Source organism: Strix uralensis, chromosome 11 (genome assembly GCF_047716275.1).
Source record: "Strix uralensis isolate ZFMK-TIS-50842 chromosome 11, bStrUra1, whole genome shotgun sequence".
Taxonomy (NCBI): Eukaryota; Metazoa; Chordata; class Aves; order Strigiformes; family Strigidae; genus Strix; species Strix uralensis.
The window spans coordinates 8,474,020-8,497,148 of record NC_133982.1 but is presented as its reverse complement, the minus strand read 5'-3'; the positions used below and the strand labels follow the sequence as shown (position 1 = coordinate 8,497,148).

At 39.2% G+C, this 23,129-nt stretch overlaps 1 protein-coding gene across 3 annotated transcripts; it reads left to right on the top strand.

Moving 5' to 3' along the window:
* The first annotated feature begins 92 nt into the window (after window positions 1–92).
* Window positions 93–23,044, top strand: FAN1 (FANCD2 and FANCI associated nuclease 1). 3 transcript variants are annotated; one of them, XM_074880729.1, is made up of 15 exons: window positions 93–216; window positions 672–805; window positions 948–2,364; window positions 7,417–7,557; window positions 8,569–8,764; window positions 11,080–11,313; window positions 11,816–11,947; window positions 13,078–13,186; window positions 13,913–14,032; window positions 16,318–16,482; window positions 17,454–17,622; window positions 19,469–19,572; window positions 21,017–21,211; window positions 21,609–21,737; window positions 22,552–23,044. In XM_074880729.1, exons 3-15 carry the CDS (start codon window positions 1,074–1,076, stop codon window positions 22,687–22,689), a joined length of 3,123 nt encoding a protein of 1,040 aa, XP_074736830.1. In that variant the 5' UTR covers window positions 93–216; window positions 672–805; window positions 948–1,073; the 3' UTR covers window positions 22,690–23,044. The 3 variants fall into 3 exon arrangements, with proteins under 3 accessions (XP_074736830.1, XP_074736832.1, XP_074736831.1); XM_074880730.1 differs by lacking the exon at window positions 93–216 and adding an exon at window positions 233–581; XM_074880731.1 differs by lacking the exon at window positions 672–805 and having other exon boundaries at window positions 108–216.
* Window positions 23,045–23,129: the final 85 nt, after the last annotated feature.

The following is a 23,129-nucleotide window of genomic DNA, read 5'->3' as shown; positions in this document are numbered from 1 at the left end:
CTGCTGCCCAGGCCTGCGGGCCGCCATCGGCGGTGCATTGCGCTGGCCTGACAGCGGGGGAGCCGCAAGCAGGCCGCTGTGGGGCGGGGCCTGCTGCCGCGCGGGGCCCTGGCGGCCGCCGCCGTCGTAGAGCAGCGCGCCTGGCGCGGCCGCCCCTCCCTCCCCCCGACGGCCCCCGGGCCGGCCGCGGCAGAGGGACGCTTGGCTGCGGCGCCGGTGCGTGAGGAAAGTCAGGAGGCGCGGGCGGCGGGGGGGCTTCGGTTGGGCCCCCAGCGCGGCAGAGGCGGCGGCCGGGCGACGGGCTCCCGGCGCGGGGAGGGGGTAGCGGCGGTAGCAAAAATGGGTTCAGAAACCTGAGGCGCCGCCATCCCCCCCGGGAACGCACGGCGAGAGCGCGCAGAGCCGCTTGCGGAGCGGCGGGGCCTGCCTGGAACAGGCCCGGGGAGCCCGGCCCGGCCCGGCCCGGCCCGGCGCGGTGGACTCGGCGCCTGCGGCAGCGGCCCGGCAGTGCCCGAGGGTGTGCGAGACACTGCGCCTGTTGGATGTGCTCTGTGAAAGCGGGCACTTGGCACCGAAAAGCGGTGTGCGTATGAATAGCAGACAAGACAGTGACAAAAAATAGAGGACTTGACTATATCCTAACATTGAATTTATCTCGTTTGAGTTTACAGCAGCAAGTGAACGTGGCATTTAAATAGTCAAAGTGTATAGCAGTATTTCCATTTTCTTAAACCATTCCCATGAAGCCAGCTGCGGTGCTCAGCATGACGATCATCGTGTGCTTGCTTGCCTGCCTAGTGAGAAGGTAAAATACAGTTGTACTGAGCAGTTAAGGATTGCTTGACTTTTCCACTTTTAGGGGTTTTTTTCTCCACTGTTCATCTTGGTTGCATTTGGTACCTTAGAAGATCTTTCACTCCTTTTTTTTTTTTTTTTTTTTCTTGAAGGCATGTCAGAGGATTACAAATGGAAAATGCAAAGCCAAGGAAAGTCTTTTTTTTAAGTATTACAGAATAAGGAAATAGAGCCTGAATGAAGTTGCCTGTGCCATGTAAACGCTTTGAAGTTTTGTAATGGCAGAAGCTAGGTCTTCAGAAATTAAAAGATCCCGAGTAAGTCTGTCAGTCAGTAAAAATAAGAAAAAAAAAGGAACAACAACAAAAGTAGAAGGTAAAGGAGCACTTTCTATACCTTCAGCAACCTCCTCCATTATTTCCTTTTTTAACAATGTTCCCCCTGCCAAAATTACCTGTCCCATGTGTGGGCAAATGGTGCCAAGATATGGAATAAATGAGCATATGGATGAAACATGTCAGAGAAACCACAGTGAGATTGGTGTCACTGATTCAACACACAACTCTCTTCGGAATGAGAGTCCCCCAGCTGCAACTGTGAACAATAATTCCAGCTTATATTTTTCAAAAAACCTCTTAAATCTAGAAACTTCCAAAAGCAGTTTATTGAAAACAGAAGGGAGTGCAGCACAACAGATTAGCCCTTATTTTAGCAATAATAGTTCAGTCTGTAGTGTTAACAATACACCACAGGCTCAAACAGTTAAAATCGTCTCTTTGGGAAGCTTGTCATCTAAACTGTCCAGAAGACGTTGTATCCAGGGAGGAAAACAGATTGTGTATAAAGAAATCAACCTTTCGCCTCCAGCTGTTCACAGTATGTGCAAAAGTGCTGCAGCACAGGATGATGATGAGATTTATGCTGGACATAGTTCTCAGAAAGAAAATCGGCTTGCTCAGAGTGAGCGCCAGGAATTTTCAACTAAGGAAACTGAATTTCAAGAAGGAATACACAAATGTAATGGAGGAGATCTTGTGGATATTGTTCAGGTATCATTACTGGCTGATGACATTAATGGCAAAAGGTTACCAGTTGGTACAAGGAGCACCAAAACAGAAAGTAAGTCTGAAGGTGTGATACCTAGTCCTGATAAATTTGAAACACATCTAGCCATTTATACTTCAGCAGAGCTGACCAGTAGTTTAAAAGCCAAGACTCAGCCTCACACTCAGGTTATTCATTCTTCCAAGAAAGAAGTGAACTGTGGTACGCAAAATTGCTTTAGCAAGAATGATGTACAGGTACTTCCTGGGGAAGGTCATGAAGACATTAAGGATGAGATCGATCATGCTTTGTCAGAAACTGTGGAAAAGGTAGAATTTCAAGATTCCATTGGGGACATTTTAGACAAAATAGATGAGGTTCGCTCTGTGCCCAGCTCTCCTGGTCACCCATATTACCTCCAGAATTTTTTAGTGGTGCTGCGAGCAGTCTTGGAGAACGAAGATGATGCCAGACTCTTTGATGAGCAAGATATGAACATTATATCCAAGTTCTGGAAATTATCAGGTATCTTTTTTTTATATAGTATATTTTCACATTACCTCTTGTAGAGAGAGGTAGTTTTATGTGAAGAATGCTATACCAGTGGGCAATTTAACTTGATAAATTCCTGAAGGGAAGAAGCTCCTTTTTCTCAGGAGACGTATCCCTCAGTGGCTTCTTGTAGGTAAACTTTCCTGATGTTGCTTTAATGGAAGGTAATGATAATAGTGGAGACTTGTAAAAAATAAGGAGAGAATGATTATGTATATTTCTGGTTTTCTTGAATCCTTTTTTTACTGTTTTAATACTATGTTTTAGAATCTTAAGTCAACTTGCTGCTGCATGTAAACATGTTTCTAAGGAAGGAAGCTCGTAGCACTGAAGAAGAGTATCAGATAACACCAAGTTTTTAATGATTAATATGTATGGGAATTCTAGAAAATGGGGTTATAAAGGGGCCTGTGCTGGATACATAAACCTTGAAAAAAACACTTCTGAAGTGACGTTTGTGAGCTTTGATTCAGCACATTTACAGATGACTTTCATGCTTGGTGTGAATCCATGGTTATCCCTATGATTATTATCCAGTGTTTAGACATGCTAGTTACTAGTTAACAGTAATTTTCTTGTAGGTTGCTTAGTACTTTTAACTCTCATTAATTTCAGTAGAAGCCAGAATGTTGAGGATTTAAGCCCTCCATATTTAGACAAGATTCAAAGCAGACATGTTGTCTGAATGCTATACTCATTTTTAAGTTTTACAGTAAAAGCATGGCAGAAGTGATGCAAGTTAAAACTAACCCTCCAAATTTCTATGTATGTTAGGAACTTGTCTTTTAAACTGTAATTAAGAGTAGTTTTACCAGCACTTGAGCTGCAAACTTGGAGCATCAAAATTGAAATAAGCTTATAACAATTTCTACAATAAAATCTGTATCTCAAGAGTATTGCAGGCATAACCATTTATATTGTTTTAAACTAGTATGGTAATATACAGCTGCCTGACAAAGTATCTTTAGATACCTGCTCATAGGAGCTCAATTCATGCATCTGAGCTGAACCTATGAAAGTGACAGTTGCATATGTACCTGCTGGTGAAAAAACAAATCAGAAACAGGCTGTACTTATTAATGTGTTGTGTTCATTGAGTTTAGCTTAACTAGCAGGTTGTAAAGTTTGTCACACTAAAGAATAGTATTTCTTTGTGTGAAACTGTTGTGTATTTTGGTCTTTGTCCTTTTTCTGCACTAGTATACACCAATCTTTAGACTGTTTCCCCATTGCAAGGTGGAAGAAAACTGTTCTAGCTGTTTAGAGCACTTTGTCCCTTAATGTTTGTTTCCATAAAGTTCCAAATGATACTGTGGATTGACACCACAGGACATTACAAAAGAGAGTATCAAGGTCATGACTTGTGGTTAGCAATTATGTGAAATTTTTCCAATGCCAATAGGAGGCTTTCAGTAACTTGCAAAGATGTGGAGAGTAATAGAATGAGGTTAGGTTAGTGTATAGGACATCACAAGGTTTTTAATACAGGATACTCAGTGACAAAAATGGAGAAGTGTTGGCTTGAGCTTTTTAGGATGAAATATAACCCTGATAAGTAGTTCACAGTCTCAGTTCCTTAAAAAGATTGAGGCAGTGCATGTCTGTTTCTCTAGGAAGTACTTAAACTGTGATGGAACGATCTCAGAAATGCCTTTTTTGACTTAAAATCTTCCAAAGCTTAGCAACTGGGAAGGACCATATGAACATTCTTCATTTGCCCTAGTGGAAAAGTCAGCTGAGCTGACTCGAACCACCTTAAGAGGTAGCTGCTAAAAAGGTGGAGGAGAAAGGAGAACTCTAAACTTACTTAGGTATTTCTGCAGTGGATGCCTGGTCACAGTTAAGCTCTTACGAAATTGTAATAATTACAATTATGCAGTAACACCAAACATTTAAGAAATCAAAGAATAATACTAACATAAGTTATGAGAATATTGTAAGATGAGATCATAACATAGGACTGTATTTGTCAGGGAGCAGCAAGAGCAGACTACTGTGCATGGGAGGATGAGCCAGGGGACAGCAGGGCAGGCAGGGACCACATCCTCTCTTCGCTTGCAAGGGGCACAAACCCACATTGCCCAGAGAAGAAGAGCAGAGTGGATCCAGTGCCAGTGCTGCACTCAGCTATGCTCCAGCAGTGGCAGGTCTTCAGGCAGGTCTGTGGTGGCGAGGCAGGTGCACGGTGCCTGGCTGGGCACTGGCACACCACAGCAGAGCTGGGCAAGAGTGCAGGCCACCAGCCTGAGCTTTAAGGCCTTCACCCAAGCAAATGGGAGCAGGCCCCGACAGAGCCTCACACAGCTCTTCCCAGCAACCTGAGCCCAGCTTACACAGCTGCATCATATCAAAGCTGGCCTTGAACATAAGCAACCAAACCTGTGGGGGCTGGGATGGGGTTGCAGAGCCTATTGGTGCACTCAAGGCCATAAGAATATTACAATAGTTAACTTTCTCCACCTAAATGTGTATACAGTGATATCCTGGAGCTTGATAATGCCTTGTTTATGTTGTGGTAGTTAAAATGGGAATATATGAAGAAAGAATGGAATATAAGTAACAAAACTGTTGTTACTGGCTCTCTGAGGTAAGCAGTACATGCATATCATTTACATCCCGAGATCTAGGAATAAACTTACAGGTAGGTCATTAGTGGATGCAGGCTTTGGCTACGTTGACAAATACTAAAAAAGACATTAAGGGTACAGCTTCCTTACTTCCACACTCCCTTCTCTGGATGAGTACAACACTGATCAGTAATAGTAACTCGCTCTGTTAAATAAGGCAAGTGCTTGTTTCTCTTTCAGTAGTGTGCTTTCAGTATTCCCCTCTCACAGGAGTTCAGAATACAGAAAGAATTATTGCAAAGTGGTGCTGATAAATTCTTGTCTGTACTGACCGCTAGTCACAAATAAAACAGTCTCTCTTTGCAGGGTAGGGAAAACACAGTAATTCAGCTATGAGAAGTGATCAGATGGCATTAAGTCAATAGATAATGAATTATGGACAAGTGATGTATGTCTTTACCTTCAAGAAATCTTAGACAGAATACTTTACAAGTTAGGATGGATGGGTTATCTGTTCCACATTGCAAGTTTCTACCCAAGCAAGTGTCGTCTTCCAGTTACTGTAACACAAAAAAGCCACACACATGCTTAATACTATAAAGTTGCTTGAACATAGGTATCCTCCAGTATTTCTGCTAAAAAGTCTACCATTCTTTGGTGAGTTATCTCCAATGCTTATTATGACAGGAATGATATTTTTAAAAGGATTAAATTTGAAGCAATCCTTCCTTTCTGCCCATTTTTCTCAAAAGTGGATGGCCTTTATGTTGGATGTAGAGTACTGCCAATTTTCTAAGTAGTGGAAACAGGAAATAAAAGTAGGGAAAAGCAGAGGTGTATCCATAACAAGCCTGAACTTCGGTGTAATAGTAAAAAAATATTTTTTATATTTTCCTTGTTTAATTTCACTGCATGTTGCAGTTGGAAGAATTTAAATGCAGGCACATAGTTCTGGTGACGCTACTTAATACAGTTTGTGAAATCCTCCTTCCAACTTTTATACAACAGAAAAATTGTATCCGAGAATCATTGATTTATAGTCACCAGTGGAATTGAGGTACAGAAAACTGAACAAGAAAAAACTGTAATTTTTTTCTGTTGCATTTGAATGAATCGTAGAGGGTGAACTTTTCTAAGATCTTCTGCATCTTTTTGCTGATAATTCAACTTAGAGCAATCTTTTTATTTCAGTGATACATCTGAAACTTTCTTAAGAACTACAAAAGAAAAAAAATCCCCCAAACCTCCAAAGGTAATGTGCTGCAGAACAGGATGCTTAAGAAGCCATTAATTACTTACACAATACTTCTGTTTGTCATTCAAATCCTTTAGAGAGAAAGCAGTCTTCACATGCAGTTACTGGATTGCAGCCCTAGTTTGGTCAGTGTCCATGGTCTGGAGAAAAGATGTCGATGTGTTGTTACTCAACCTTTTTTCCTTTTTCCACAGTTGTAAAAACTGCAGACAGGCTTCAAAGAAGTTATAACCCCACAGAGAAAATGATAAGCTCATGCATCTGAATATTGTTCTCTCAGTGAATTGATCCTGGAAACATTCTATTAAAAAAAAGCTTGAAAATCTTTTTAAGGACAGGGGAATCATTAAATAAGCATGTAAAAGTTACCTGTCATTTCTTAAATATATTTAGGTCTGGTAGTATTTCAGTGTCTGTTTTTATTAATGATCAGTTTCAGTTAAGCAGAAGCAGACAGGGATAAAAAAATTAGATGTTAATGAGGGATAAGTTCAAGTATTCAAAAGGGTACTGAATGTAGTAGCAATAGGCAGACTATTTTCAGCTAAGATTTAATAATCTATTTTGCTGAATTTCAGCATTGTTAGAATTTTAGAAGTATTTTTAAAAGGTACTTTAAGAGAGCACCTCCCTGATAAAAATCAAATCAGTAGGGTTTTTTCCCTTGTTTTCAGTAGATACATTAGTTAAATTAAACTTATCTTTGGAAAAATAAGAATCTGAAGACGGCTACACAGAGAGGTATTCTGTGATTATGAAATCATTCTGTCAGACTACAGCCTCTTTTGTTTCCAAGCAAATAGTTAGTTATTGGATGAGTGTTAAAGAAAGCAAAAAAAGACCTATTGAACATCACAATATGCAGAGTTTGAAAAATGAAGTTGTCTTTTCCTAGCAAACAAATTATTTCTTAAAGGGTAAGCATGTCCAAAATGCATTTTAGCAATGTTCATTACCTACAAAATACATTGTAATAATTTTCCACCTACAAAACTTAAAGATTCTAATGAGCAATAATTACTTGAAAACGTTAAGTTCTGGTATTTTACCAAGTCTGCTCATAGAACATTGGCAGGTTTAAAATGTATTTTAGAGGATACCTGCATCAAAGTAATTTTTCTAGGTAAGGTAGTGATTATACATAATACTGTTTTATAATTTAATTTTCTTTTTATCCTTCCCTGCTTTAAATAAAATTTGCAGTTGGTGGGCAGAAGTTATATGTGAGACTTTTTCAACGCAAGCTGAACTGGTTAAAGGTGAACAAAATAGAGTATGGAGAGATAAGTACGGATTTGTCACCAATAATTGAAGAACTGGCTGAAGCCAGATTTCTGCAAACAGGTATGGCCAGCATTAATAAATATTAAAAATATTGCACATAAAATCTGCAGTTGTGTCATGTTAGAGTTTAATGCAATACATGCTTGTCTGTGCCTTGAGAAAAGAACTAGAGGACCAAAATAATGATTTCAGGTAGATGTGTTGTGTTACATTAATAATAAAAGCAGTTAGTGCAAATTAGGTAATAGGGAGAGCTAAATAAATGTCAGGGCTATAGGTGCAACAATAGGCCTTATTTGCCCTCACCAGCCTCATCTCAGACCCTGACCTGTTCAGCCTCTGTGTATTGGTCCAGGAGCTCTGCTTCTAATATCCTTCAGTGCTGCCCTGAGCTGTTTTGCAGGCACCCTGTCCCTGGCCTTGTCCATCCCTGGCTGTCTGAACCTCCAACCAGTGCTGCAGGTGTTTGTTTCCAGTCTTGTCTGTGGCCATGTACAGTGGATGGATCCCAGACATAAATTGTAGTCTTGTCTCTAGTCTTATGTCCAGGTCGTCTCTTAGATCGACCCTGGACCTTATTCATCATCACGCCTCTTCTGAGGCTGCCAGTGGAATTGGTTATCAGGACTTTTTCTCTGCCCATTCAGTTCATTTATGGTGGGACTGCACCAGGGTTGGTGAGGACACTGCTATGCTGTGGTCACTGTTGACTCCTGGCTCATTCCCCCTTGCCGAGCAGCCCTGCTCTTGCTGCTCCCTGGCAGCACTTTTTTTTTTTTTGCATTCGACCAATCATCAGGAAGACAAGTTTTTCTGAAGAGCATTTTTTTGTAACTGAGCAGAATTTCTTTGTTTTGAAGTTGCAAAGGGATTTTTTTCTGACTATTCCATTCCTCCAAACTGGACCTGTGAAGAGAATGAATTTCAAGCTGAACCAGCTAGCATCAATAATTCATATTTGAAGAATCTAAATCATTAGATTGGTGTTAGGTTATATGAATGTACTGTACTTTGAGCTTGAGTGTATATGTATAGCTCATAATGAACATATGTGGATCATTTTACTTTTAGAATCTGAACTGGAAGATCTGTGTGAAGGGTTGGATTTGCTTTCAGCCCCTGAGCTAAAAACACTGGCAAAGATCTTTCACTTGCCAAACCCAAATGGTCAGAAACAGCAACTTGTGGATGATTTTCTGAGGCTGGCAAAACAACGTTCAGTCTTCAGCAGGAGTCAGTCTGGTATTGGGACAGTGATTTTAAAAAGGTAACTGTTTATAGTTGAATTTTGCAGGTGAATGTAAGTTATGCTTCAAAGGACTCAGTTTGGATGCCTTTTGAAGAAAGGAATGCATTTAGTAAACTGATGAATAAAAAAGGGCAGCATTAAATTTTGACATACCGTGGGTCAAACAGAAGGGTAAATATTAGATTTTTTTCTTAAACTATGTCATGCTTTTCAGCTGTGTGCATGATTAGCTATCTCCAAAGTTACTTAATTATACAGAGAAACATTTAAAGCAAAATCGATGCAGAAAAACATCTAGGAAGACATAGGGAAAGTCATTATCTATTAAAGCAACTATCTGATGTTCGTTTGCTGGGTGAGGTCTTCTAGCAGAATTAGAGGGGAGCAGTAATCTCTTTTTTTTGTGATTGTACTTTAGCATAGAGCCTCCTTTTTGGCAGTATTTTTAAAGGGAAAAGATTGTTGATAAAGTGTTCTTTCTTTCCTGTGAATTTTTTCACTGTGGCTATCACAGCTGTGTATATCGGATGCCTTTAAATTCCAGGTCTTCTGGGGTCCAGATTCAGGTGTAAGGTGTCATTCTGCCCTAGTAGGAGTGATTACAGCATTACCATTCTTGGTGTTTAATGCTGGATCTGTAGCTAGAACATCCACAAAAAGTCTAGGAATGCGAACTAAAGTAATAGGCAGGGTACTACTGGTGCTAGGGTACAAGTCAGCTCCGGAATTTATAAGATTTCTTATGCAGTTACCTCTCTTAGTAACTAAAGTAAAAAAAGTAACTGTTCGAATAATAATGCATATAAACAAAGGTTGCTTGACTAGCAGTTAGCTTGTATAGTAGGCTGGAGAACTAGGATCTGAACTCAGTAATTGTGGAATCCTTTCTGTACAAAATACAAGTGGGGTAGAAAGCTGACAGATACCAGTATGCACTGCATTTGCCTCAATAACATAATCTGTCTTTCCTGTAGTACTCTTTTTCAAATGAGAAAGATCTAAAGCTTTGTCAAGTTTTGCATAACTATGTTGATTGGAGAAATATTTCTCCCTGAAATGGATCATGTGATTCTCCACAAGATTCCTTGTGTTAAAAGGGGCCTAGCATTGAAAGAAGAACTTTAAAATCATCCCTCCATGAAGAATTATTATTACGTGAATCAGTAAGACTGTCCTTATGCCAAAAAAGAGGCCTAATGCTAGCTTAGTGCTGGGCTTGCAGAGCTTCACAACTGGGAGGTTTGCATAGTATGGCCAGCTTCTTTAAAGTAGTTTTATTTGGTCTTTGTTGTTTTCAGAATACAACAGGAGCTCTAGTGGTTCTAGTATTTCACACTGGTGTCATTGTCTCCAGTAGCATTGCACTTCATTGTCTGCAGGAGAACAGGTGAAGTGATCGTAGCCACAGCCATGATTATCTTGTGTTAGAGGATGTTGGGACTTTGTGATAAGTATGGATGTTTTAATTTAAGGAGTTGCAGTTGTTTCCTCATTCTTATCCATATATAGAAAACTTCAGTATGAAAATACTTTGTATCACTCGAGATTTCATTTTTTCTCTTTGATACTAGATATTTGAACTATATGACAATGCATGGTGCATAATTTGTGTAATATCTCTAACAGAAACAAAATTGTTTTCAGACTATTGGCTTAAACTATACAAAGGAAGGCTAGAAAAAAAAATGTGTTCAGGAAATGGAAAGGAACCTGGGAAAGTTAGTTACATTGCAAAAAAGTCCTTGTTGCTGGCTTACTCCCTACTCCAAGACAAGAGGCTGATAGTTACTTGCTCAGCCACATCAACTTTGGGAATGTAATGCTCTTTGCTGAAGTTGACAGCTGAAATACTAGTTACCCTATGGATCAGAGAAAATTCCGTTTTAAATCTGTGCTGCCCTGTGGACAGGTAACAGAAATCTTGTCTTGTGTGAAAAGGCTGGGTGAAGATGTGCTAATGGAGACACCCTAAAACAAGGGATCTCAAATTGTGGTCTGTAAACGTTGCCCTAACAGCAAACCATGTCTTGTTGCTTGTTGGTACTGCCTGGCATAGCAACAGGAGTGACTTCTCCCAGAGGCCAGATAGTTCCAATTCTATTCTGCTTGAAGTTTGGCCCTTAAACTTTTTATTAGTTCATGCATTTCTTTGGCTTTTCACTAGGGATTATATGCACTATATAGTTTCTGAAGCTGCTCCTTTCAAGGAAAATCAAGTTTACACATTAATTGGCTTGAAAACAAAATTATTCTCATACTTCATTCAGTATATTTTAATTTTTATAAGTGATGGTAAAAAACATTTGTTATAATAATTTTATTTGTCCTTCCAGGGTGAAGGACCTGGCTGGAAGATCTGTCAGGGTCTGTAAAGGCCCTCGGGCTGTCTTTTCTCGAATTCTGCTGCTGTTTTCACTGTCTGAGTCACTGGTGGATGAAGAAGCTGGTAGTGCTGGTCAAGGCCAGCTCTTCACAGTCCTTATGGTAAACATGGGGCGTATGGTATTCCCCAGTTACACCGTCAACAGGAAAACACAGGTCTTCCAGGACAGAGAAGATCTTATCAGGTAGGGGGAGCTTTGGCAGGTTGGAAATCTGTTTATGTCTAGAAAAGCTTTACTGCAGTACTTGTGTAGGCAAATAAGAATTTGTCACGTAGAACTCCAGAGGTAAATAGGCAGAAGTGCACTTTTGCAGTGATTTTAAATGCATTTTTGTATCCAGGTAGGACTTGTAATTCACAGCAGCTTGCATATTTAAATATGCATAAATAGCATATTTATTTGGTTCATGATCATCTGATGAAAGTTTTTTCTTCTTTTGCTGTGATGATTATTAGGATGGGCTCCGAACAAAATAAAAAATACATTCTCTGGTTTGTAAGTAATTTTAAACATAATGTACCCTCCTAGTGTAAACTCTTACGTGATTAAGAATAAAGTTGTTTGCATTGTTCAATGTATTTGGAGACTGGAAGGGAGTTTTTAAAAGGTATTGTATGGAGGAATTGATTTCTTTTAATTGTAAATGCTTTTTGAGCCTAATACATTTACTGTTTTTTTCCCTTAGGTATGCAACTGCTGCTCATCTGTCAAATGATATAGCCAGTGCAATGGTAAATGGAAACTGGGAAGAAGCTAATCATCTATATATGTGTGCTAAAGAAACCTGGAATGAACTGAAAAATCACCCCTCTTTGAGGTACTAAACTGGAAACCAGCCTAGTGTTTATGTGAAATATTGAGTATATTATCTTACTTTGGGTACTTTTGAGAGAGTCTTATAGACTAGTGATATTATTTAAGCCTGATAAATTTAGAAGCTTTAATGTTCCTGAAAGCTTTGAACTTCCTGGTTGTTTGTTTAGCTTTTAAGTGATTATATGAAAAGGCCTTTTTTATAAAACCTTGGGAATGAATTGGTAGGCATGGGTAAGGCACTAAAACATTTCTGTTCTATGTGCCAATGGAGGAGAACAAGAGCCTTATTTTTCCCTTGCCATACTTTGTTTTTATGACTTTTAGACAAATAGCAGTAAGCAGAACTTAAAATTCACTGTGAATAAAAGAGTGTTGCGGACATTATGGGAAAACATACTGGGTTATTCATCTCTTCAAACTTCCAAGTGGGTGTCACTCATGAAATGTTCCTAAAGATCAGAGAACTGAAATAACATGTATTGTTTTTGAAGCGTCCTTCATCAGTTTTTCTTTCATTTATTTTGTTTTCTGGCTTAATGATACACCAAAAGTTAAAGCCTTATGTTTGGCGTTTTATTCATTTTCATGGCAACTGATTTAAAGTAATATTCATAAAGGGTCATTTGGAGGTCTATTCCGTTTCACACTGAAAACAGTAGAAAAACCTATTTTTATTTCAATAAAACATTCAAGAGACTTTATCTTGAAACATAGAGATGTCTACCCAAAAGTTGTCTTTTTTTATGGCAGGAAATGCCTATTCTAGCCTTTTTCTTTCATTCAGCGGTGTTTCTAAAGTTAACCTTCTGACTTACAAGAACAAGTTGGCAGTAACAAATCATGATGTAATAAATTACTGGTTTGCATTTGATGTAAAACTTATTAACTAATAATTCCACTGCTGTTGAAACCCAAATATGCTGTGGAAATGCAGCTTGCACCTGCAACCTCAGCTAAACTATTTTCTTTTGGGGTCTTGAGTTTGCAGCTGGGATACTCATTTCAGTTCGATTTTGATATATAAGGCATTTAATTTTTGTAAATGCTCTAGGTATAAGTATTCTTAGTAAGAGAACTTCAAGAATTTAAATTACCATCATTAAATTGATCTGAGCTGCTCTTATCTTTCAGCTATCACAGAGTTTTACCTGAGTATCTGCGACATTTCACAGTTGGCTGGGTGTATACAAGAATCCTTTCTCAGGGTGTTGAAATTTTGCAGAGACTTCACATGTATGAGGTAAAATGGTGAAGTGAGTAGGAATACATGTTTAATGTAGCATTGTACATAAACTCACATTTCTGATATGGCTGGAAAATGGTGGTAATGTTTACCAGGACTTGCTACAGTTCCCTTAACAGACTACTTTTAAGGAAAAAGTGCCTTTTTTTCTTGCTACTTAAGAAAGCTTTAAATTGTTTTGATTTCTGCCTATGCTTTGGAGATTTACTATATATAATATACCGTAAGACTGTTGCTGAGTCATTGTTTCATTATTTAAAGATATCTGTGTTCCACTAGATTTGGTTACTGCTTTTAAATAAGAAAATCTTGGAAGAAAAGTCTTCTGTGAAATCCCTGCCTCTTCACCTTAGGAGCTAACAGCTCCCAAGGCCTCTGACTTACGTGTTAAAGCAAACCAGATTATTCTGAAGAAGACTGCTTCTGCAGAAAGGCAACAAGTAATATTCATGTCTTCATATACAATAAGGAATACGGAAAGGACAAAACCACTGTATTTTTGGTAGCTAACCTTTAAGTTTACATAAAAATACTGCTATTCTAGAGTTTTTAAGATACACCCATGCACATTGGATGCTGAAGTAAAAATGGGGTTTGAATTGTGCAGAGACGAAGTTTTATAACATCCAGTAATTAGAAGGAAAAGTGACAAGCTAATTTTATAATGAAATTTGAACGTGGTTTTCTAACTCAATTAATAAAGATGTAATCCTGTTGCTACAGGAAGCGGTGCAGGAGCTGCAGACTCTTCTGTCTCAGGATGTGTATTGTACTGACAGCAGAGGGCGATGGTGGGATCGCCTAGCTCTGAATTTACATCAGCACTTGAAAAACACTAAGAAGGTATCTTCACGACTGCATGCCGTAAAGCTGGAGACACTGGGGTCATGGGCCAGAAACATTTTTAAAAAATATTTTGTATGAGAAGAACAGTGGGGTAGGCTCTCCAAAAAATGCGGATATTGGTAGGAATCCCAAGGTCAGGCAACCAGTTTCTCCTAAGAAATTGAGTATACCCTCATCCTTGGTTTGTCTGCTTTTTTTTGTTGCCTAGAACACTGTTTGGCATGAAGGATGTGTACAGAGTTATCAGGCAGCAGCTTCCTTGCTGTTCTGCCTTATAAATCTGCCTAATGTGTGAGAAGCAGAGAAATTTCTTGCAGTAAACGCTTCTGCTTCAGAACCTGAGTTCTGAATGAGGATATATCCAGAATGAAAAAAGAAAACATGATTGGAAGGAGTTTTTTAATGTTTTCAAACAAAAAATTAAGACAATTAAGTCCTTGGCTAACTGTTGACAGTGGAGAGAAGGTTGTCTTCTATACCTGGACCAGTTTTGGTGTGGGTAAGGGGTCAAGCAGTAGACAACCCCATTTCTAGTCTGTTACTTGTACACAGCTCTGGCAGAGTTATCAGTCCTCAACAGCAAATTTATACTATTTCTGTGGTCCAAAACCCATAACTGACCACCCTTAGACTGGTAAAGAATAACATTAATGGTTTTAGGCAGAGTGTATTACAGGCTATGTCCATCCTGGTCTGTTTAATTCTCTTAGGAAGGCAGACTAGGGGAGAAGAGCTTTTGAGGTAATCTTAGCTTTTGCTGAAAATTTGCCCACTTCCCTTCCAGTAGGGCACACATACCAGTAGGGTGTGTTTGTACAAGCTAGATACGTTATTTGTGCAGTGCGTAAACTTGTCTATCTTGAGTCTGAATGATGCAGTTCAGGCTTTCAGAAACACTGTGTACATGATGAGCAGTCTTTCAGTTTCCTAAGTGATTAGCTGGCATGTAGCTGAATGAGAGAAAAATAACCATATAGGAATGGCAAGGATTGTGTGCAAGGATTATTGTAAATCTCTGTAGAACTTTCCGGCACCTCTGGAAAGATAAAAGAACCAGAGAAAACTGCAAGCTGCAGTACAGGTTGTGCCTTTCAATTTCTTGTGAGTCAGCACCAGCTTTTCACAGACTTTCTTTTCAAGAGCCACAAGGCATAGAAGCCACTGTCTATCTCATTTTAGGGCTCAGTTGCAGTTCATGAATTTTCTGTGCAAGAAACAGCAGGTTGGTAGTTGTACCAGCTGCTGGTCTGAGGATTTAGAAGTACAGGAGATGATGTCTGTTTTTCCTGTCTGTTACAGAGAAGAAATATTATCAGTGATTGAAAATGAAACTCCACAGGACTGTTTAGGTCACAGTGAAGTATGGGCAGACTGAAAATCAACTTTTAACTAAAAGACAAAGAAGACCAATCTAATTAAAAACACCTAAGATACCTGACTAATTTGGCAGTGAAAATAGAGATTAAAAGAAGTTTTAAGTCCAGGAACAGTAGCAGTTGTAGAGTTACTTAAAATAAGCAGAGAATGCCTTTTTTTTCCCCTTGGTGTTGCTTCCTTGCCTCATTAAAGCTATTGACAATTGGGATTAAAATGCTTGTATTTTGTGTTGCATTTTAATTCTCTAAGTCTGTTAAAAGGAAATAATATTATAGGCTGTCAGTTGTCTCTTCTGCATCTTATACCCCCATATCAGGCTTTTTCCAGATTTGGAATTAGAAGTTGTACAAAGGAAAATTAGTCTCGGTTCCTTATTTATAAATTAGGACAAAGTGCCTTCCTCAAGTCATCGAAGGAGAGTATGACAGAACCATGATTTGAATTAATTTTTGGGGTCCATATTTAACCCCAGATGTTCTTCAGTGCAGTAGTGCATTGGTCTAAAATTTGTTTTGTATGTACATTCTTGCACAACTGATCTGGTCCTTCTGTTTTCGTATTATGTGCTGTTAAGAAACTGACTTAAAAATATTGAACTGATTTACCTTAGAACCAACTCTTTTTTCTAGTCGCTTATGTAGAATTTATACTTCCTTAATCTTACATTGATCAGTGGACAGTGATTTCTTTTTACTGTACTAGTACAAATTTGAATACAGAAGCCTCCTAGTGCATAGTAGTTACCACTTCAGTACGTAAGTAAGAAAGGTGGCCCTGTCTTTTATGCTGTTTTTTACATTCACGTTTTTGTGCTCCTTAAATCAGTCGGTCTTTTGGGCTTAGTAAGAACAGACAGGTGTGCCTGGCCTTTCTAAATTATTGCTTGTTACCTTGCTCTTTGCTAGGCCATTGACTGCATTAGAAATGGGCTGGCAGACCCATTTGTACGTACTGGGCATCGTCTCTCTCTCTACCAGCGAGCCCTACGAATCAGAGACTCGCCAAGCTGCAAGCAGTTCAGATGCCTGTTTTATGATCTGCCAGTCATAACTGTGGAGGATGTGACACATGTAAGTAAAGTTTCTGAGAAATAACAACTCATGATGTCTTTTTTCTGCTGACAAAAAATCTGGGAGACTGTTGCTATGTGCTGTGCACCAGCCTCTGACTTATTTTTGCTGCAGGAAAATGAATACAAATGTGTTTCTAAAACAGAAGCCTCTTGTAAACAAATATTTTATATTTAATATTTAATAAATGGTCAGTTTCTTAGCTGAAGTTAGTCAGATGTACACTGATTTAATTTGCATTGCTTTACTGAATATGTGTTACGAATCTGATCAACTATAAACTCCACTAATTTACCAGCAATGCTCTTGAACCTTTCTGTCTGAAGAGTCTGATCAAATCAGTGCATTGCCTCTGGTTCAAGCTGAGCATTCTGTGTGTAAGAAAAAGTAGTAGTAACCTTAAGACATTGTCAGCATTGCATCAGTGGCTCAAAAAATACAAGGTTTTTTTAATAACCTTTGGGAGTTACGCACTCTTAAATATGCGCTATGTGAATACGCAATGTGATGCACTTGCATCATATTGGACTGGATTTTTTTTTAACTCATTCTTTTCCCTACTGTTGCAAAGATAATGGTATCTGGGCAAAGGCAGAGCAGAGCCTCACTTTCTCTCTCAGCCTTGTCCCCACTATCTCCCTACAGCCCTTCCTTTTTTCAGTCCAGAATCAGTATCCTCAGTCGTCTGTATTCTTTGTTCCTAGTCCTGCATATAGAAAGACTACATTCCCATCTGCCCAGCATTTTTGCTAGACATCTTTTTTCTGAAAAATTTGCCAGTTTATAAAACTGAACAATGATTTCAAGGAAATGGCAGGTTAAATTTTATTCAGTTGATTTTTGGAAACAAGTCTAGTTCTGATTTTAAGAAAACTGAAAAGGAGTATGTGCTTTAGGAGAGATTTGAATACCTAGGCTAAAGCTTTCTAAATGTGATTCTGGAAAGTAATTAGTTCTTTTAATATGTTCAGGTTACAATCAAAGGAAAGATGTGTCCTCAGATGGGAATGGGCAAATCTGTATTTCTAATGGAGGATATTGGTGATGAAGAAGGAGGTGAAGACTTCAGCGTATCCACAGTCATGTGCTCAGTTGAGGAGCTGGCGTTAACTCATTACAGGCAGAATGGTTTTGATCAGGGTAATAGTAATTTTATTTTTTTTACATTAAAATAACTGTGGGAGTAAAGAACTAAGCAGTTTAGTTAATAGACCAATTTTAGCTGATTTCATTAGACCAGTTTTTAGTCTGATTCTGTTCCTTTCCCAAACAGCTCTAATATGTAATTTCCTTACCAAAATGCTCTAATATATATTTTCCACCTGACCTGCTTCCTGGCCTTTAATTATTTCCTGCCTTCATATACCTAAGGTGGTTTTGAAATGTGTTAAGACAAACCCAACATTTCTTCTTTATTTCCATAAAAATCGCTTTGCTTTTTTTATCAGTGAACAGCTCTTTTATTTGTTAGGGGTAAAATGCTAGCAGTGTCATTTAAGGGAGTGTCACTAAGGAAAGGTAAACTTCCATTGATTTTTGGTACTAGATGAGCATGAAAACTGTATACACCATAGCAAGAAAATTAGCAACTTCTTTTGAAAAGGCTTGATTTTCAGCTCTATTAGTAGTTGTTCATATATTTTTACAACTTAAGAGCAGTGAAAAGCCATGGACAAATAAGTATATATAGGTCCATTTTACAGGAAAAAAACAAAATACAAAAGGGTAGGCAGGTTATATTTTTATATAAAATACATAATATCAATTTATATTACTGATATGTTCCCAAATACTGTTGCAGGAGAAGTGGCCATACCAGAAAAGGGTAAATGGGAAGCTGACAATATTTAGAATTTGGCAGAATTGTGCTGAAGTCCCCACTCGATTCCTCACTCCCACCCACTCACCATCAGTTGGTCTTGGCTCAGTACAAATTCTGAGCACACAGTGGCCATGTGTGATTTAGCGGTCAGCCTAAGGAAACAGAATGCCCAGTCCAGCACTGTGCACACACACTAACGCATGCACACATGCAGGCACACTTGCTCGCTCTCCTCCTCTGCAATATGTATGCTAGATCATACGTGTATAATACGTATATACTGTACTATAGATCTAATATAGTAACCTAGAGCATATATTTGATTATCTATATGTATTATATATAACATTACATATTATATCTAATGTGCTAACAGACTATTAGCAGAACATACATCACAGAATGGTTGGGATTGGCAGGGAGCTCTGGAGGTCACCCTGTCCAACCCCCCCTGCTCAGGCAGGGCCACCTGGAGCCAGTTGCCCAGGACTGTGTCTGGCTTTTGAGTATCTCCAGGGGTGGGCACTCCGCAACCTCTCTGGGCAACCTGTGCCAGCACTCGGTCACCCTCACAGTGAACAAGTGTTTCCTGATGTTCACATATATGTATATGTTCATACATATATGTCATTCATACACAAGTTTTGTTATTAATGTATTACAGTTTTACTATGCTGGGCATTGGTCTGGTGGTGAGTGCTTTGTGCAGCACATGCATGTATACACATACATGTGTACACACATGTGTATGTATAGCTCCATATACATGTATGTATCTATGTATACATGTGTATGTATAAAACATTTATCTATAAACATTTTGATATTAATATATTACTTTTTTAGTGTAAAAATTTTTTTAAATTTTATTAGAACTTGTTAAAATTAGAACAGTAAACCTTATTCTTGACAAGGCATAGTTAATTTAATCCTACACTGTAAATGATGGTCACTAGCCTGGAAATAGAAAACATTAGCAAACTGTGGAAGTAATAAAGAGCATTTACAATTTGATGCTGTAATGTTGGTACATACTGACATCAGCTGTGTAGTAAACCCAAACATAGCATGTTTCTGTTTTGGATCATGATGATTTAGTACCTCCTTATATGGGATTGCTGTAGAAATTAATGTTTCCATTTTTTATTAAATTTTGCTGTTTAGGTATTCATGGGGAAGGCTCAACGTTTATTACGCTGTACGGTATTCTAATGTGGGATATCATTTTCATGGATGACATACCTGATGTGTTCAGGAATTCCTATCAGGTAGTTTTTGAAAGGCTTTCTTTAGTTAATTTCTTTACTCATTGCTGTAGACTCTCTAACCATGTTAAAATCTTACTTGGAATTAGATTAACATTTTTATTCTGAGGGACTTTCCAGACAGATCTTGGTGTTTGCTTGCTTTTATTATTTGTTATCTTGGGCTTGTTACTAAAGGGCTCCTCGATAACTAATTGCTGTGGAAGTCTGGATTGACTGTCAGATAAAGTGGGATTCATCTTGCTAAATGCCTATGTCCTACATCTGAACTCTCTGGGCAAAGCTTCCTTTATAGTCAGTGGAAGGATACTGCTATACCATAGCATTGTTCATCTCGTTTGAAGATGATGCGTTGCATTTAAAAAAAAAAGAAAAAAAAAAAAGGAGAGTCTTGTTTCTTTTCAGTAGCCTTTAAAGGGAAGTCACAATTTTAAAATCAGGTTTGTTAACACCCCCACCCACTCCACCCCAACATGTTTATGCTTTTGGGATCATCCTTTTTTGTCAAAAAGAAACAAACAAGCAGCCAACACTACACCACCCCCAGCACTCCCTGCCGCACCCTAAGATTTATGATTCCTGGTGAACTTGTGGCTTTTAGCTAAATGCTTTACATCCTACAAATTACAGCTAGGCTCAGTTTTAATAGTTGCAATTAGAAAACTTGATCAGTTAGTGACATTTGCTAAGAAAACTCTAAAAAGCCATCTCAAATGTTGTAGAACTGAAAAAGGCCAGACAATTGTCTTCTCATTCTTTCAGTCATTCCTAGGCTGTTTTTTTTGTGGGATTAGCTGTGGCAGCAGTTTGTGTAAGGCTGAAATTTGCCATTTTCTAAGTGCTCTGCATTTGATTTTGACAAGCTGAAATGGCACTCAGCTACTACTTGATAACCTGTTTCAGCTGTGTTCAAAATTGAATAATTGCTGCGGTGAATTTATACAATAATTTGTTCAGTGCTATGCATAAGGCTCTCTGCTTTTAGGCAGCTTGAGTAATACACCCCAGTTTCATGACTGCTTTGTTTTTCCCACTTCAGACAGCTCACTGTAGCTGAGCAGTGTTGATACTGATGCCAAATCCTGACTAGAATGTTACTGCTCAGAGGGTTAGGAGAGCAGTAGGAGCTCAGAGAGCAGTCAGGAGCGCAGAGAGTTACGGGAGTTTGTTGTGTGTTAAAGGAAACCTCTGGCTAGAGGTGAAAAACCAACAGAGCACAGGCTAAGATGTGGCCAGCATTTGTTGCACTGGCATTGGGTGTTAAAATATATGCATATCTTTTCCCATGATGTAATAAAGGTTTATGTGGTGGGCATATTCAAGTTGAATGGACTCAGTGTTTGAGTGAATTTGTAGTTGCGATAAGAAACATATTTAGCACATTGTCATTCTTGGAATCGCTGTTTTGCTGGCAGCTCCTCAGAGCTGTATTTGCCTTTTTATACAGACATCCCCTCTGGATTTATACACTGACAGCTTCTATGAGAACAGGAGGGATGTCATTGAGGCCAGACTCCAGCAGCTTCATACAGCTTCCTCAGAGACACTGGCAAAGTTGATCGCTGATGTCTGGACCACTCAGGAGGGAAAAGCAGCAGCACTTGTTAGCTGGGGGCGTTTTATTTCTCTCCAGCAAGTTCAGGTAAGTTACTGTTGTCCAGAACGGGCACTCTGTTTGATGAGGCTTGCCATTAACTCACCCACAGCCATAGTGTGCTCACAGTTTGCACTGAGCCAAGACTGAGGGCAAGTAGTGGGAGGGAGGTAGTGAGTGGGGACTTCAGTGCAATTCTGCCTAATCCCAAATCCTGTTGCTCTTTTCTGATAGGGTCACTTTTCCTGCCACAGTAGTTGGGCAACAGCAGGGAAATGGCTGTAGATAACATCTGCTTAAGTTTCTTGTTACATGTGACTAAACAAAAAGCTGAGATGGGCCTTGGAATATTCTTGTGAGAATTGGGAAATGGCTGTACAGGAAGTTTTTTTAAAAAAAAACAAAACAAAACAAAAAAAAACAACTACCAAAATGTCTCTTACAGAGCCTTGTCTCTTGCCTTGGAGGAATGTTTCTGAGTGGTGTTTTTAGGCGGCTTTCCAAAGACCTACGCCATTGCAGAGGGGGACTGCCTGACCTGGTTGTGTGGTGTACTCAGACGAATCACTTTAAGGTATATTGGGAGATGATGGAAATACTCAGTGCTCAGCTGATGTTAGGAGCAAAACCTTCCAGCTGTCAGCCCATACAAACTGTGTTTTCCTGTTGTGGTGGAAGTGCACCTGCTGCTCATGCCCAGCAGCTATGGCAAGTAGTGGGTGATTGGTTCTCTGCTATCTCATCACATTTTGGTGTAGCTTTAACGGGCATAATGAGAAACAGCAAGCAGGGGCTAGGTATTGTTGTAGAATAAGTCTTCGATATTAAATTTCCTGTAAAGCAACTGTTACTAATCAGTCATACACATTGTGACTGCTGTTAGGAAGGGGTGCTAATGTCACCACATACAAAAACTTGAGTATATGAGACTACAGCAACTGTGACTGTCTGCTACAAAAATTGAGTAACCGTGGTGGTGGAATAGGTACTAGAAGGCTATTGGACATCTCTCAGCTGTTGGAGCAACTTGTTATGCATTTATAAAACAGAACTGAATAGCAGAAATTAGTTCTCTAGAACATCTGAGCAAGTTGCTGTCAGTATCAGCTGGAACAGTTGAGGTTGCAGATGATCAGTTTTTGAGTATGTGGTATCTGCATTCACTCTGTCTGTGTTTTGGTGGATATTTAGTATATAAAATTTCATTCTCTTAAACTTTGGAAGATGGGTTAATAGTTTAGTACCTGCTGGGCCTTCCATTGTGGTAAATCTGTATTATTTTTGTTGCAAGTAACAGCCATAAAAGAATACTTACATTAGTCTGTGGGAGCTAATGGTCTTTCAGTCCCTCCCCTCGCACACTACTAATCATCCACCTTTCTTTGTAGCTGGTGGAAGTGAAAGGTCCTAATGATCGCCTGTCCCCCAAGCAGATAATCTGGCTGAGTGAACTGAAGAAGCTGGGTGCTGCAGTGGAAGTTTGTCACGTGCAAGCTGTTGGAGGCAAGAGTAAACGCCTCAGTTGACAATAGAGGCCTTGATCCCGTGGGTAACTTGGGTGCTTGTAAAGGAACTGGCATGACACACACTACTGGCTGCTGCTGTTAAAAGTAGTTTCTTCTAATATTCTAGTTTCTTGGAACATTACTGTGGTTATTTTTAGCACAAAACATTCTAAAAAATAGTTTGGAGAAGACTGTCAGTATGATTCACTGCGTATCACTTTGTGTTCAGAAGAACAAAGCCTTTCTCTTCTATAGATGCTTCATAACTTACGCTATGAAAGGTAATGTAGGGGTTTTGCCCGATAAAGAGAAACAGCTGCAATCACACTGGTACCAACTGAGAACATCCTCTACAATAAAAGATGTGATGCATCAAGTCCTGATCATTTCCACGTTGCCTGTGTAGCCCAAGTTCATCATGTTGTGCCTTTCCTGGCAAGGTGCAAATTTAAAGTGCGCCC